We start from the raw sequence: 16,378 nt of genomic DNA on the forward strand, positions 1-16,378 counted from the left end.
TGACCCTTCCTGGGGAGCCTGGGCAGTGCCAGCACCTCTGGGTGAGGAACCTTTTCCCAGTATCCAACCTGACCCTCCCTGGCCCAGCTCCAGCTGCTCCCTGGGTCCTGTCCCTGGTCCCAGCTGCTGGCAGTGCTGGTGACTGTTTTTGTGGTGTATCCAAACATTTAGGATTTTGGCTGATAGCCCTTTTGGGTTGCAGCAAACAGGATAAGTGTGGGCAACTCTGAGCTCCAAGAGCTGTTTCCCAGAGATGGATTTCATGGCCAGCAGCTTCCAGGAGTGGCCAAGAGCCGAGCCAAGAAGTTCCCAGCCTCAGCAGGGTGGGCAGAGCCAGAGCAGAGGTGAAATGCAGCTCCTGGAGGGAATTAGGAGCTTGTGGGAAGCCTTGGGAGCACAGAGCTGGATCTGTCACCCCAGGCAAGCTGAGACAGTGCCCTGGGCACCCCGAGGGGCCTTGGGGGCTCTTGGAGAATGAAGAATGATTTAGAAAAATTTCCTCCCTGTGAGGGTGGGGAGGTCCTGGAATGGATTTCCCATGGCAGCTGTGGCTGTCCCATCCCTGGATGTGCCCAAGGCCAGGTTGGAGAGGGCTTGGAGCAGCCTGGGAGAGTGGGAGGTGTCCCTGCCCACAACAGGGGTGTCACTGGAGGAGCTTTAAGGACCCTTCCCACCTGAACCATTTTATGATTCCATGATCCCATGATTCTGTTCCTACTGGTCCCTGTGGTAATTCATATTTGGGTCTTGCTGTGTTGCAGCGGGAGGAATGCCTGGATGAGGAATGCCTGGATGAGGAATGCCTGATGAGGAATGCCTGGATGAGGAATGCCTGGATGAGGAGTTCCTGGATGAGGAATGCCTGGATGAGGAATGCCTGGATGAGGAGTTCCTGGATGAGGAATGCCTGATGAGGAGTTCCTAGATGAGGAATGCCTGGATGAGGAATGCCTGATGAGGAGTTCCTGGATGAGGAATGCCTGGATGAGGAATGCCTGGATGAGGAGTTCCTGGAAGCCTTGGAGCTGTTTGGGTGAGCCTGGACCTGGCTGCCTCTGGCAGAGCCCTGATTCCTGTCCCGCTGCAGGGCTGGAAAAGTGGGGAGGAAAATGAGGTTTCCATGTGTAAATCCATGGGAAGTTGCAGCCTGAACAACCCACTGGCCTCTGCCAAAGGCTCTGGAGCTTGGAGAGGCCACGGCAGGGAATTCAGGGCCTCAGAAAAGCCACGTCATGGAATGTGAGGATTTTGGCCCATTCTGTTTGTGTGGGATAAAGCTGGAGGCTGTGACTGGGATGGTGGAAGGTGTCCCTGTCCAGGCCAGGGGACTGCAGTGGATAAACCCTGAGGTCCTTCCAACCCAAACCATTCCATGGTTCCTGTGTCAGGCTCACAGGAATGGCTGCAGTGCTTGGGCAGAGCCAGAAAACAAAAGCAGGCAGCGTTGAAGGGACATCCAATGGGACACAGGGCCCCAGGCGCTGCCGGGAGGGAGGCACCAACCTTTGGGACAGACAATCCCTGTGGATCAGCAGCTGTTGCTAGGCTGGAAAGGCACTCCCTGTCGCCGGGCTCTGGGCTGGAACTGCGTCATTCCATTGACTTTATGGCCCAGTGACACAGGAAATGGGCCTGGAACCCATAAAATCCTGATAAACCTGATAAACCTCATCCTGATAATCCTCCAGTGGTGGAATATCCTGAGCTGGATCCCAAGGATCATCAAGGCCAACTCCTGCCTGGTGACATCCAACACCTGCCTTTGGGATGCAGGAGAACAAGTACCCTCTGACCAGTCTCTACTCACAGGATTATGATCAGCTGGAAATTTTGGTTAATGAGGTTGCTTTGATCCTGGAAGGGGATCTGGGTTCCCAATGTGGGGAGATCTTTGGGATCTTGGGAAAAGTGCTGTTGTGTTCCCATTGATTTTGGGTGGGTTTCGCAGGAATAAGAGCTTGGCAGTGCCATTGGATGTCAGGAGAATTTCTTGGGATGTCATGAGGAATTTTTCCAGGGAGAGGCTGGCCAGGCACTCCAGCGGTGGAGTCCCCATCCCTCAAGATATCCTAAGAATGTGGCGCTCAGGGCTCTGGTGGGGATTGTTCACAGCTTGGACTCCGTGTTCTGGGAGGGCATTTCCAGCCTCCATCATCCTGGGATTCTGACAGCCCCACCCTGGAAGTTTCTTTCCATCCCTCAGAACCTCCTGCTCCCTGAGATTGATCCCAGTATCCCGAATCCATCCCCCAGCCATGACCCCATGCAGGCATTGGGAAGTATTTGAACAGTAGATGTGGGATCCAGGGCCAGAGCCCTTTGGATCAGGAACCACCAGCAGGGCCTGTGCAAACACAACCAATGGACGCTCCTGCTCCCAAAAGCTTTCAGTCCAAACACGGAAATCCAGGCAGGCAGCAGGAGGGATCCCCTGGGATAACACAGGAGCTGTGAAACCCCACAAGAACACATTCCCAACACATAATTTCAATTTCACTCACCTGCAAAGGTTTTCCTCTTCCATTACAACATTTGAGTTTATTTTGGTGGGGGGGTTGGCTCTTTCCAGCTGGAATTGCAAGCCTGGCTTGTTTTCCCAAGGGTTCATGGAGAGATTGGTTGTTTTTGGGGTTTGGCTGCTCTGGGAGTGTTGGAGCAGCCCTAGGTGTGCAGGGCTAGGGGGAATGTGACTCCCAGCATGGCAGGCAGGGAAATCACTTCCCCAAAAAGTCAAAAGTGAGCTCGGTGTCACCAAACCCCAGTGCCTGGGGTCACTCACTAGGGCTGGAGGAATTTACCGGTCGGAGCAGTTGTGGAACAACCCCGGGTTGCCATGGAACAACAACACAACAAACCCTGGGATACCTCTGGTGGCCACGTGGCTTCAGCCTGGGCTCAAACGGGGAATATCGACCTGGCAGGGGGGGAAGGGAGCAAAACTGGGAGCAGCAAGCAGGGGATGAGGCTCCTGCTCCCACTGGATTGCTCGTGGTGCAGGGAAGGAGGGCTGGAGCTGGGCTGAAGGCAGGCTCACCCAAATCCAGGGTGAAGTCCAGCTCCCCAGTGCCAAACTGGGATTCCTGGAGGCTGCTGGGAGCAGCTTTGCCTTTGTGGCCAAAGGTTGGGATTCACCTGCCTGGATTGCTCCTCCCGTGCCTCTTGTAGAAGTGTGTAGAAGTCCCTGTGTGGTGATCAGGCTGCAATCCAGCCTGCTAACAGCCAGAGAGGGTGGCAATTGTTGCCTGAGCATCAGTCCCACACTCTGCTTCCAGCCCTGCTTTCTCAGGACATCCCAGCACTGTTCCAGCCTGGCTGTGTGGGGCTGACAGTGCCCCATTCCCAGCTGTGCATGGATGGATGGATGGATGGATGGATGGATGGATGGATGGATGGATGGATGGATGGATGGATAGATCCCTGTCCTGTCCAGCCCCAGGGGAAGCTCAGGGCATGTCTGTTACACTGCACTTCGTTTACATTCGATGGATTGTTTTTATAATCCCAGGATCAATTAGGCTGGAAAAGACCTCTGAGATCATCGAGTCCAACCTGCGATGGTGGGAGCCAAGCCAGGTGCAGGGCTGGCAGGAATCCTGCACGAGTCCTGCCCCATCTCTCTCTTCCTGGATCAAATTCCCCCTTCTCTCTCTTTAAAAAGAAAATTTCCCTGCAGCAGCCAGGCTTCTCCTCTTCCCCCAGAGCAGGATGGTGGATTTTGAGCAGGCTGAGTTTGCAGCCTTATCTCCCTGTCCTGGGGACAGAAAAGCTGAAGGGTGACACTTTCAGGCCAGACTTTGAAATCTCCTGGGGAATTTACGACCTGATAGTGAAGGGTTGAGGCCCTCTGGAACTATTTGGAAATGGTGAAAACCCTGAAACCCAATTTTTTCTCTGCTTTTTCTTCATAGAACTCCAAAAATTCAAGCAGGGACCCAGAACACTGAGGCAGGATTTTAATCCTGTCTCCTTTTGAGTGCGGACTAAATGTGGGGTGGGATGCAACCCTCCTAACCCACCTCGGTTTTAAGGGTTTATTTGAGGGATTAGCAGGAGAGGGAAGGGCAAACATATCCCCCTGGGCAGGCAGGCTCAAGGTACTGCTGACAGGGCCCTGGTTTATATTAAACAGCCAGGACCTGGCGCCGGGGCCCCTTTATCAGCTTTGGGCCGTGCCCAGGGGAGAACCCGCCTGCAGCACTTCCAAATCCGTGCGTGTGTATTCCCCGTGCCCCCCTGCCCATTGCAACACCCGTCCGGGCAGGGGGATCCGCAGGGACGGGGAGCAGGGCTCGGGGTTCAGCGCACAGGTGGCGGAGGAGCGGAGCGGGGACACGGCGCCAGGTGTGTCCTGTCCCTTCCCTGCGGCCCTTCCCTCCTCCGCTGGAGGGTGGGAATGCAGCCAGGCACACCCAGCTCCGACGGTAAACTGATCCCCGCGGTGCCCTTGGGCCAAGCCCAGCTTTTCTAACGGATAAAAGGGGAGGCAGCGGGAGCGCTCTCATTCCGCTGGGCTCCAGCGCAGCCTCCTGAGCTTTGCCAGAGCGAGACACCCCCGCGCCGTCCCTCGGAGCAGCATGTCCCGCTCGGTGACCTTCAGCTCCCGCTCGGCCGCCGGGCCAGCGCTGAGCCAGGTGCGGGTCAGCTCCGTGTCCTCCGGCCGCAGCTCCGGGCTCGGCCGCGCCGGCGGCTTCGGCAGCGCCAGCCTCTACAGCCTGGGCTCGGCCAGCAAGAGGATCAGCCTGGGAGGGGGCAGCTCCTTCAGCGTCCGCTCGGGATACGGCTATGGGGGAGCCGGCTTCGGGGGCAGCCTCAGCCCCGGCGGCATCCAGGAGGTCACCGTCAACCAGAGCCTCCTGACGCCCCTCAACCTGGAGATCGACCCCAGCATCCAGAGGGTCCGCAAGGAGGAGAAGGAGCAGATCAAGACCCTGAACAACAAATTCGCCTCCTTCATTGACAAGGTGAGGGCTTGGACTGGCTCTGAGCTCTAGGGGTGCTGAACAGTTGGTGGGACCCAAAACTGGTTTAATCACGAATGGAGTGAGGATCGGTCCTGGAGAACGTGGTGGGATGTGCCTACTGCAATCAAATAATTCTTATTATTCGATGTGTTAAAGCCCTGCTGACGATGCCAACAGAACAGGTTGCCTTACTCGGGCTGCCTTTGCAGCCCTGACTTAGCTGGGATTGCCCAAATGGGGGTGCAGGCTTTGCACCCCCACCCCAGCACCAAATCTGGGGAGGGAGAGGCTCCTGGAGGGAGTTGTCCCAGGAGAGCAGATGGAATGAGAGACTGTCCCAGGAGAGCAGATGGAACCAGAGCCTGCCCTGGGTGTTTATGCTGCCCTGCACATCTTGGCTCTCTTGCACTAACTAACCTTGTGTAAATCTTGCTCTGGAATCCCCGAAATGTGAGGAATCCAGCCCTGGAGTTGGAGCAATCTGAGGGTTTGATGTCTGGGGCAGGTTTCTGTCAAGTGTCAGCCCAGCAGAATCTGCTTTTCTTTAATTCCTCCAAAGCCTCAAAGTCACAAACCAGGTCCCAGGGCAGCCAAGCTCCTCAGCATGGTCTCCATGACCCTCCTCTGGTGCTTCCTACAAACACCCAAACTCCTGGGCTAGGATTCCCACCTGCATCCCAGTCCTTCCATCCCCTGCACTGTCAGCTCCCCTCTCTCCCACCATCCCTAATGACCCCTGTGCTCCCTCCCAGGTGCGCTTCCTGGAGCAGCAGAACAAGATGCTGGAGACCAAGTGGAGCCTCCTCCAGGAGCAGAAGACGACGCGGAGCAACATCGCTCCCATGTTCGAGACCTACATCAGCAACCTGCGGCGGCAGCTGGACGGGCTGCTGGCGGACAAGGGGCGCCTCGAGGGAGAGCTCAAGAACATGCAGGACCTCGTGGAGGACTTCAAGACCAAGTAAAGTATCAGTGTCCCCCTGTCGGGGTGGTGGAGCTGTTGGCCGGGCCAGCATGGAGCTGGGCTGGGCGTGGATGTCCCTGGCTCTCCTGCCAGGGAGGAGATGTTTTCTGGCCTGGAATGAGGTGTTGAGTCCAGGTGTTTAGCTGGGCACAGATGTCCCCAGCTCCCCTGCTGGGGGAAGATGTTTTCTGGCCAGGAATGAGGTGTTTAGTCCAGGGAAGCTGCCTGGATTTTTCTTGCTTGTTGTTTCTGGCACCTTGTTCCTACATGGGCAGGTGCCTCCACCCTCTTGGCTTTGCTTTGGGGCCTCCTCAGGCTTGGAAGTGGCATTTTGGGGCCTCCTCAGGGCTGAGGGTGACATTCTGGGGCCTCCCTGGGTTGGAGGTGGAGCTTTAGGGCCTCCTCAGGGTCAGAAGTGGCTCTTTGGGGTGGCTGGAGCCCCGAAAGTTCCACAGGAGCTCCTGGCTGATTCCCTGAGCAGAAAATGGAGCAGCTGCCCTGCAATTTTTCACTGACTTTTCAGTGTCACCTGGGAGGAGCCCCAGAAGAAAGGTGGCCTTTGTCCCAGCCCGGCCCAGCCCAGCCGGGAAATGCCTCTGAAAAGGGAAGAATAGGACGGAGCTGGCAAACTGGATCAGGCAGGAACTGCAAACAAACAGAGCTGATAATCCCCAGGGTGTGTTTAGGGAGGGTCAATACCCCAGAGATTCCCAAAGAGCTGCTTGGGAATGATGCTGCCCCCAGCCCTGCCTGGTTATTCCATCCACAGTCAGCCTTGGAATCTCTGCAAGGAGCTGGTTTGCAGCCAAAGGGATTAAACCCCAAAGTTTAGTTACATTTCCCATGGATTCAGCCCTAATCTCATGGATTTATTTCTTTAGGCCACAGATCCATGGAAAGCCAAACCCTCTGTGTGCTAATGGAAGGGAAGCAGGAATTAGGAGCTGAGGCAGTGAGGATGCAGGAACTAGAGTGCAGCACCTGCTGCTCCCCGTTTATATGGAGAAAATCTCAATTATAGATGGAGAACCTAAACCATGGTGTGCTCTGGGGGTGCCTGTGGCCTTTTTTTCCATAGGTTTGGTTTCCACAGGAATTCCCAGGTAATATTTTGAGGAGGAAAGGCTCCAGGGTTGACACCAGCCCCTAACTCAGGAATTGTAGTGGGAGAGGGTGTGGAGCCAGCTGGGGTCATGCTGCCCATGGGACTCAGTTCCAAGGAGTGAGTGTCCTGGGCTTTCAGAGGGCTGTTGGGACAGTATTGGACAATTCAGGAATAAATTCCTCCCTGTGGGAGGTGGGGGAACCCTGGAATGGATTTCCCAGAGAAGCAGTGGCTGCCCCATCCCTGAAAGTGCCCAGGGTCAGGTTGGAGAGGACTTGGAGCAGCCTGGGATAGCAGAAGCTGTGCCTGTCGTGGCATGGCTGGAATGGGATGGGCTTTATGGTCTCTACAGACCCAAATCATTCCAAGATTCCATGCTTTACCAGCTCCTTGACCATCTTGGTGGAGCTGCCCCCAAGGAAATGAGGAATGTGATGATCCATTCTGGAGGAGTTCAGTGTTTTTACCTCTCTGCTGATCCCTGGTGTGCGGAGGTGGCGCCTCTGCGTCACTTCCCGGGATTTATTCCCCTGGAATTGCACTGGCAGCTCAGTGACCTCCAGAGGGGCGGCGTCCATTGATCCTGGTGTGGATGGGCACCATTTCAGGTCAGAGCAGGAGGGGGAGGCTGGGCAGGTGAAGCAGCTCCTGCTTTGGAAGGCAAATTCCAGCTTTGGCCAGGCAGAGCCCATGTAAATAAAGAGCCTGGCAACGATTCCCAAACAGCCAAAGTGCTTCCTGCTCTGTTCCTTGGATGGTGTTCAGGATTCCCAGATGCCCAGAGCAGGTTGGGGCTGGATGTTTGGGCAGGGTTGGGAGTGCACTGACAGGTTCAGGTGGGCTCCAAGATCCAGGTTTGCAGATGAGTGGTGGGCCTGTAAAACCTGTGGAGAGGGACTTTTATCTGCTGGAGACCTTTAGGAGAACCCCTGGAGATTTCCAGGTGAGCTCCTATTTGAGGGTGAACACCTAAAGAACAGGAGTCACCAAGACTGGAATTTGGTGAGGCTTTGGAGGAGAATGAGGGTAATTAATTACCTTTGGCTCTTCCCAGAACAGTGCCACGTGTTCAACACCTGCAAAAGGTTGCCAACAGTCTGGAGTAGGGAAGTGCAGAGTGGAAGCAGCTCTAGCAGGTGCTGGGAGCAGCCCAGAGGAGTTTGTGCAATCTGTTTGTGTCACTTCTGCTTTGAATTTGCTCCCTGAAGGGTTGGTGACAAAATGGATGCACAGCCTGGGCCCTCCCCAGAGGAGGAGCAGAAATCTTCTGGAGCAGAGGGAATTTTAAGGGTTATGGGGGAGCAGGGAGGGGATGCTTTTCAGGTGGTGGTGGTGGAACAGCTCATCCAGAGCAGACACTGCTGGTGCACCGGCCCTGGGGAAGTGCTGGGTTGGCTCCCAAGAAATGGAGGGATATAGAGGAGAACTGGGATAACCTTTCACTGGGATGTTTTTTCCTTTTATCCAGGCTCTAACTTCACAGAAATCCCTTTTTTTTGGCAGGTACGAAGATGAGATCAACAAGCGCACGGCAGCCGAGAATGAGTTTGTGGTGCTCAAGAAGGTGAATATCATCGTGGGTCAGGGAATCCTCACACAGGCTGGGTGGAAAGGGACCTTTAAGTCCATCCCATTTTCCCCCTGCCACGGGCAGGGACACCTTCCATGGGCCCAGGGTGCTCCAAGCCCCTTTGGACACTTCCAGGGGGCAGGCACGGCTCTTCCCTGGGATTGATCATCAGTGTGGGCAGCCCTTCCCCCTGTTTGCCCCTACTCACAGTTTACTCTTTGCCCTACTCACAGTTTACTCCAGCTCTGGTGAAGCTCTGAGGGGCAGAATTCCATCCAAAGGCAGCTCAGGGGAGGCCTTGAGGTGCCCACACATACAGGGAAGAGCTGTTGGGTCCCAGGGGTATTGGAAATGACGCCAGGTCTTTCTTTGGGATCTTTCCCGAGGTCTCTGTGTCCAGCCTGACACTGAACTTGCAAACAGGGATCCAAGGGATCCCCAGGACTCTCAGGATGTGCACTCCAGCAGTGATCAGTGCCCTGGGAGATGATGTTCAGGCACCTGGGACCCCTGGGAGAGGTGTCCACTGGGACACCTGGAGCTGGTTTGGAGAACTCTCCTTTGGAAGCCACCAGAGGTTGGGTGGGCTCACACAATCTCAATGGCTTATTCCTCGTTTTTCCAGGATGTGGATGCTGCCTACATGAACAAAGTGGAGCTGGAGGCCAAGGTGGATGCTCTGACAGATGAGATCAACTTCCTGAGGGCTTTCCATGAGGCGGTGAGGACCCTTCTGCTCCTTCAGAGGGGGAGAACAGGGAATGCTGGCTGGGAAAATGAACATGGGGAAGGTGATGGATTCATGGAGTCTTTCCTTCCATGAGCAAAACTGTGCCTGCAATTGAAGTGATTCCTCTGAATTCTGTGGATTGTCACATAGATTTCTCCCTGTGTGGGATGTGGGATGGATGGACTGCAGACATTGTATTTGAGATGCTGTTGGTATGAAAAAAAGGAAAATGAGTGGCTGGGGGAGGTGGTGCTGTGTGACAGTAATGAAGGAAAGCTACTTGTTCCAGGCTCCTTCCTCCTCCCCATTGTTTGCAAGAGCAGGGATTACCTGAGCTGGACGCACATCCTTGACAGAGGTGCTGGAATTTGGCCCCTCCAGGTTCTGCAGCTGGCTGGGTTGTTGTCTAAGGAATGGGATAACAGTGGAATAAGCAGCCCTGCTGCCAAAGTAGGGATAAACAGCTCCAGCTCTGCTGTTGGTTGTTGCTCTGTGCTTTGCAAGGTTGCTTCCCTCCTCATTAATAATTATTTTGATGGAATTCTTACCTGCATCCCTTTCCCTTCTCTCTCCTTGGATTCTCTCTTTAATTGGCCTCCAAAAGAAGGGCCCTGAAACCTCACTGATGAATGGGCTTGGTTTTCCTGCAGGAGCTGAACGAGCTGCAGGCCCAGATCTCTGACACCTCGGTGGTGCTGTCCATGGACAACAGCCGGAACCTGGACCTGGACAGCATCATCGCCGAGGTGAAGGCGCAGTACGAGGAGATCGCCAACCGCAGCCGCGCCGAGGCCGAGTCCTGGTACCAGAGCAAGGTGAGCTCTGGGGGGGACAAGCACCCAGGGACACCTTGGCGCCCCTTCCAGTGCCCAAAGGGGCTCCAGGAGAGCTGGAGGGGGCCTGGAGTGATGAGACACAAGGAATGGCTTTCCTGTGCAAAAGGGCAGGGATGGATGGGATAACGGGAAGGAATTCCCTGTGAGTGCGGGGAGGCCCTGGAATGGATTTCCCAGGGAAGCTATTGCTGCCCCATCCCTGGAAGCGTCCAAGGCCGGGTTGGATGGGGCTTTGAGTACCCTGGCACAGTGGAAGGTGTCCCTGCCCATGGCAGGGGTGACACTGAATGGGCTTTAATGTCCTTTCCAAACCAAACCATTTCATGATTCCATGATCTGCAGCTCTGTCAGCTCCTGTATCCCCTGTGCCATGTGGGGGGAGGGCTCTATCCCACTCATTTCCTGCCATCCTCACCCCATCACTCTGTGTCCCAATGCTCTGTCCCAGTATGAGGCGCTGCAGGTGACAGCCGGGAAACACGGGGATGACCTGAGGAACACCAAGAATGAGATCACGGAGATCAACAGGGTCATCCAGAGGATCCAGGGGGAGATCGAGAGTGCCAAGGCCCAGGTGAGGAGCTGCCCCTCTCCTGTCCTTCTCTGGCCTCAGAGCTGGGATCTGGCTCTGATCCCTCTGGGGACTGGGGACGGCATTGAGGGAGTGGCTGGAGCTGGGTCTGGGGAGGGTCACTTTGGATATTGGGAAAAGCTTCTTCCCCCAGAGGATGTCTGGAACAGGGGCTCCCCAGGGAATGGTCACAGCCCCAAGGCTGTCAGAGCTCCAGGAACCTTTGGATAACACTGAAGTGTTGAATTTCAGGGTTAGTGGGATTTTTAGGGTTGTCACATGCTGAGCCATGATGGTCCTTGTGGGTCCCTTCCAGCTCTGGGCATTCTGTGATGTTAGGGACGTTTCAGGGGTCTGGGTGTCACACAACCCCTCAAACTTGGTTATTTTGGAGATCTTTTCCAGCCTTCGCAATTCCACATTCTGTAAGAGCCATTCTGGGGTGCTGCACTCCTCATCCTGAAGGATTTCACTTCTGCTGGGGGAGAGGGAGCGTTGGGAGCAGGGCGATCCTGCCAGGAAGGTGGATTTGGGAGAGGACGAGTGGAAATCCCCCCTGGGACACAGAGGGGCCCCCACACAACCCTCGTGGCCTCCTTTTCCTGGGATCATTGACCATGTTTGGGCACACACAGAGATTTGGGGAGCTCTGTTTGCTTTCACTGAGGTCTTATCACTTTATCAGGGCTGTGGCTTAGGCCTGGCCTGGAGCTCCCAAGGCTCCAGAGAAACCTGGTGATTCATCCCGGATTATTTGGTTTCAGGGCAGGGAAGCTCTGGCACCAGCCAAGAGCTGTCCTGGTGGGGCTCCCTTGGACAATGGATGGGAGCACAGAGCCTCTGGGGAGCCCTTTGTGCCAGACATGGGTGTTTGGGAGCTGTGGGGGCACAGCTGGGGGTTCCCTGGGGTCCACAGGGCTGGTCTTGGGGTGGGTCTGGGAGCTGTGGGGGCACAGCTGGGGGTTCCCTGGGGTCCACAGGGCTGGTCTTGGGGTGGGTCTCGGTCTTTGTAGCTCCAGGTGTGCTCCAGCCCACACCTGCCCACATCTCAGCCAGAGCCTGCCCAGGTCCAAAAAACTGGGGCAAATTAGCAGAGAAACCTGAGCTTTCCTGAACCCCAAGGGATCTGTGGGATGTGGGGCACTGGGAAGCTGAGGATCACCTGAAAAAAGTGTAGCCAATGGAGAGAAACTTGGTCTTCTGGGAGACCTTGAGAGTTTCTATCTCCATCCAGTGCCCAAGAAACCAGGTAGGGATGAGGTCCCAGTTGAGCTCCAGATCCACAAAGGGGGTCTGGGCAGCAGAGCCAGGGTTTGGAGGCCAGGATCCTCTTGCAAGGATCAGGAGCCCCCTGACGTGGCCGCTCTGTCCCTGCAGCGAGCGAAGCTGGAGGCAGCCGTGGCCGAGGCTGAGGAGCGCGGGGAGTTGGCCCTCAAGGATGCCAGGGCCAAGCTGGAGGAGCTGGAAGCTGCTCTGCAGAAAGCCAAGGCTGACATGGCCCGGCAGCTCCGGGAGTACCAGGAGCTCATGAACGTCAAGCTGGCCCTGGACATCGAGATTGCGACCTACAGGAAGCTGCTGGAGGGCGAGGAGAGCAGGTGAGGACACCTGGGGGGATTGGTGAGCAAAGATTCCCTGGGCTCCCTCTGGGAAGGATCCTGGGAGCCCTTTGCTCCCTTTGCCTGGGGACACTGTGAGAGCCCAATTCCGATTTCCACAAGGAAATGCAGACAGGGAAACCTTTGAAAAACAGTTCTGGTCCTGGAAATGCTTTGGCTGAAGAGCTAAACTGGCAGATTCTGGGAAAAAAAAAAAAAAAACAAACCTGGGAGAAATAAGCAAAGAAGGAAAAAATTGGTTTCCATCATGTTTGATGCTGTGGCAGAACATTTCCAAGTGGAAATCCCTGTGGGATTAGGACAGAACCTCTGTGCTCTGTGATAACAGAGTTGGGAAAGGCAGAGCTGGAACAAAGCCCTGGAGGGTCCAGGGATCCTCCCTGGATCAGGTACACTTGGAGTAGTAACTCCCTGCCTCTGTCCTCCTCCTCAAGCCCCAGGACCAAGGAAAGCTGAGTTTAATCCCTCCCCTTGCCTTTGTCTTTTCAGGCTGGCTGGGGATGGAGTTGGCAACGTCAACATCTGTGAGTGGATTTTGTTGTTTGTTGCGGTTCCACCTCATTCTAAACCCATGGAAAAGGGGGCCCAGAGTGTCCCAGTTCACCCAGTTCAGCCCCTCCTTAGTGGGAGCACCCTCAGGCTGGGGGTAGTGCTGGGGCTCCATCCCAAGCCCAGCTCCAACTCACCTGGATGAAATTGCACTTGGGGCAGCAGTGATCTTCCTTTCCTCCCATTTTTGTATGGATAGAAAAGCTCTAATGGAAAAGGCATTCCCGGGGTTGGGAACTGCTGCACAGGTGATGGCAGAGAGTGCTTTTCCAGCTTGGGAAGTGTTGGATCCTCACCTGGCCCAGACCTTGGGCAGGAGCTGCTCTCTCAGGGATGCTCCAAACCAGTGGCTCTGCTTTTCAACCACTTAATTCCTGCTGGGAATTGGGAAATGCATTCCCACAGCTTTGGGGCACCAGGAGATGAGCTGAGTGTGTTTGTGAAATGGGATCCTCCATGGAATTTCTAGGGGTTCTCCATGAGTTCTCCTAGCTCAGGGGATGCTGAGCCAGGCTGGGTGATGGAGTGACAAGACAAGAAGGAAGGACTTTAAACTGGAAAAGGAGAGGTTTAGATGGGATATTGGGAAGGGAATAGATGGGATGGGATTTAGATGGGAATACTGGGATATTCCCCACCTGTGAGGGTGGGGAAGCCCTGGAATGGATTTCCAAGAAGGTGCCCCATCCCTGGCAGTGCCCAAGGCCAGGATGGACAGGTCTTGGAGCAGCCTGGGACAGTGGAAGGTGTCGCTGCCCGTGGCAGGGGGGGCACTGGATGGGCTTGAATGTTCTTCCCACCCATCCCATTCCGTGATCCCATGGGAGCCTTTCCTGGGGGTGCTGGGTGGGGGTTCCAGGTGCTCACTTTGCTCCTCTCCCACGCAGCCGTGGTCAGCTCCAGCGGTGGGGGTGGATATTCCAGCTCCAGCGGGTTCCTGGGAACAGGGATCGGAGGAGGCCTCAGCCTGGGAGCAGGAATGGGCAGCGGAGCGCTCGGCTTCTCCTCTGGGGGCTCCACCAAATCCTACACCATCACCACCACCTCGTCCAGCCGCAGGAGCGTCAGGAAGTAACTCCAAGAAGGGAGCTTGGCATTCCCAGCACCTGAGGGAAGCCATGGAAAGAAAAGTTTTGGAGCCTTTTGCAGGATGAATTGGCTGCAAAACACCTGCCGTGCTGAGGCCCTGCCCCTGCCCTGCTGGGCTTGATCCTGCACTCCTGCAGTTCAGCCATTCCTCTGGGAGCAGGATCAAGCCTGTGGGGTGAAATTTATCCCGGGATGCAGGTGGGGTATCCCTGCTGTTACCCTTCTGCTTGGTACCCCCTGCTCCGGGCTGGATTTCACCCTTGGAAAGGCAAATCCCACATTTCTGCTGTGCTCTGCAAAAGACCAGAAGATTCTCTCCCTTTTAACAGGAGTTGGAAGACTCCAATCCCTCAGGGTCCTCAGCCCCTGCTGAGGGCTCACTCTGGTTTGGGTTTTTTAAATATACCAGGAAAAAAACAGGCTTGGGTCTCCCCTTATTTTCTTTGGAAATGGGCTCAGGGTTGGGGTACAACATTCTCCTGTGACTGAAGCTGTTTCTGACCAAAGGCAGCACTGACAAATGGATTTCAGGCTCCTTGTAGCAAAATAACTCCTCAAGAACCTCCTAAACCCTTGCCCTCTCTTTAAATGAAGCCCAAAGCTTGAGGGATCTAAAACTGCTTCAAATTCCATGTCCCCCACTGAATTGGGAGATAAATTCCCTATTTTTGGGTGTCTCTGTTTACAGCTCCCTATTTAAGGATATTTAGTGATATCTGGAGTCTCCTGCAGTGAGGGTTTGGTTGATGCCCCATTCCAAAAACTCCTTGTTCCTGCCAAAATGGGTCTTCAACATGCCAGGGAAATTGTTGTTACTGCAGTAGGAAGAATTTTTAGGGACCTAACTCCAAGGACCTGCTCCCAGTTTTTATGTTGATGTTCAGCCCTGTCCTGGCATTGGGTTTTGGGTTGGATTTTTACACTTTTTATGTCTCTCATGAGTCGTTTATTAAAGTCTCCCTTTTAGCTGCATGTCCAGTCTCAGCCAAGTTCTTTGTGCTGCCCTGGGTGCTCAGGAGCTCTGGGAAATATGCAGGAATCACCTTCCTGGCAGGTGTGGAGCCTGCCCTGGCTCTGGGGGCAGGCTTTGTGGTTTTCTGCCTGCACAGCTCAGTCCTGGCTGGATTTGGCCAGCCTGGAGTCCTGGCAGAGGGATGGGGGGAGTTTGTTCAGAGTCATGGTTTGAGCTCAGGGCTGAAATGGAATCTGGTTTTAATGGGAGGGACGAGTGGGATTGTAGCCCTTCTTCCTCCTGGATTACAAGTTGCTCCAGTACAGGACAGGTGGCTGTGGAATTCTCAGGAGCAGCAAATCTGCCCTCCCTGTAGAGATTCCCACACTGGCTGTGCTCACCTGGCCCATTGTGTTCCCAGCTCCTCACTTGGTCCTTGGCTCACAATTTCTCACCTGGCCCTTGGTGATCCTGATTTCTCCCTCCGGTCTCTGGACCATCTGTGCCAGCCCAGCTGTCCTGGGTTGCTGCCTGCAGGGACTCTCCATCTCCTCCAGATAAAATCCCAGCCATGGAGTGGTTTGGGTTGGAGGCTCATCCTGTCTCACCCCTGCCATGGCAGGGACACCTCCCACTGTCCCAGGTGCTCCCAGCCCTGTCCAGCCTGGCCTTGGGCACTGCCAGGGATCCAGGGGCACCCACAGCTGCCTGGGAAATCCATCCCAGGGCCTCCCCACCCTCACAGGGAGGAATTTCTTCCCAATAGTCCATCTAAACCTTCCAACCCTCTACTTAAGGCTGCTCCTTGTCCCATAGACAGCTCAAAAGGTGTCATTGCATATCCCCAAACACATCTTGAGTTACACCGGAGCAGATCAGGGAGGGGAGGGTGTTTCTGTGGGGTTAAAGTTGGCCTGAAGAGAGGGGGGCCCCACCCCACCCTTTCCAGGTGTTCTTTGTTTTCCTGCCAGGCCTGGGCTCGTGCCCAGCTCCTGCAGACAATGTCCCTGTGCTGGGCCCTGATCCTGGGTGTTTCCATCCAGCTGTGGATCTGGGCTGCTGCCCCTCACAGAAGTGTCTGGGACCTGCAGCCAGTGGAGCTCCTGCTGGGGACAGGGGCTGTGCCTGCTGTGTTCCCAGTCCAGCCCCAGACTGGTGCCACCCTCGATGTCCAGCTGGGTCCCCCTTCGTGGTGACCATTTCACAATGAAACACCGTGAGCCCTGGGCCACGCCCTGCTTCCCCAGGATAACCAGCTTCTAAATCCAGCTGGGAAATGGGAATTACTGCTGGAGCCCTGGGGAAGCCTCTCAGCTCTCTGTAGAACATTCTCAGGAATTGGGAAACTCTGCTGGGTGTGGCAAGAGCAGGAACACATCCCACTGCCAGGGCATCAGCACTTTGCCATGGGATACCGGGAACGACCCACAGG

At 55.3% G+C, this 16,378-nt stretch overlaps 1 protein-coding gene across 1 annotated transcript; it reads left to right on the plus strand.

Annotated features, from left to right (window-relative positions):
• The first annotated feature begins 4,234 nt into the window (after window positions 1-4,234).
• Window positions 4,235-14,956, plus strand: LOC311164178 (keratin, type II cytoskeletal cochleal). Its single transcript, XM_084223524.1, has 9 exons — window positions 4,235-4,961; window positions 5,714-5,922; window positions 8,534-8,594; window positions 9,226-9,321; window positions 9,981-10,145; window positions 10,615-10,740; window positions 12,115-12,335; window positions 12,846-12,880; window positions 13,793-14,956. The coding sequence occupies exons 1-9, from the start codon at window positions 4,575-4,577 to the stop codon at window positions 13,978-13,980; spliced, it is 1,488 nt and encodes a 495-aa protein (XP_084079650.1). The 5' UTR covers window positions 4,235-4,574; the 3' UTR covers window positions 13,981-14,956.
• The last annotated feature ends 1,422 nt before the right edge of the window (window positions 14,957-16,378 follow it).

The sequence above is a fragment of the Fringilla coelebs genome, assembly GCF_963513975.1.
Source record: "Fringilla coelebs genome assembly, chromosome: 30".
In the NCBI taxonomy this organism is placed as follows: domain Eukaryota; kingdom Metazoa; phylum Chordata; class Aves; order Passeriformes; family Fringillidae; genus Fringilla; species Fringilla coelebs.

What these genes read in the sequence shown, in the direction of transcription:
- LOC311164178 (XM_084223524.1), top strand. Translation starts at nt 4,575, where the DNA reads ATGTCCCGCTCGGTGACCTTCAGCTCCCGCTCGGCCGCCGGGCCAGCG. An exon ending in GTGGAGGACTTCAAGACCAA is followed by an intron (nt 5,923 to 8,533) that starts GTAAAGTATCAG and finishes TTTTTTTGGCAG; the next exon opens with GTACGAAGATGAGATCAACA. An exon ending in CTGGAGGGCGAGGAGAGCAG is followed by an intron (nt 12,336 to 12,845) that starts GTGAGGACACCT and finishes TTGTCTTTTCAG; the next exon opens with GCTGGCTGGGGATGGAGTTG.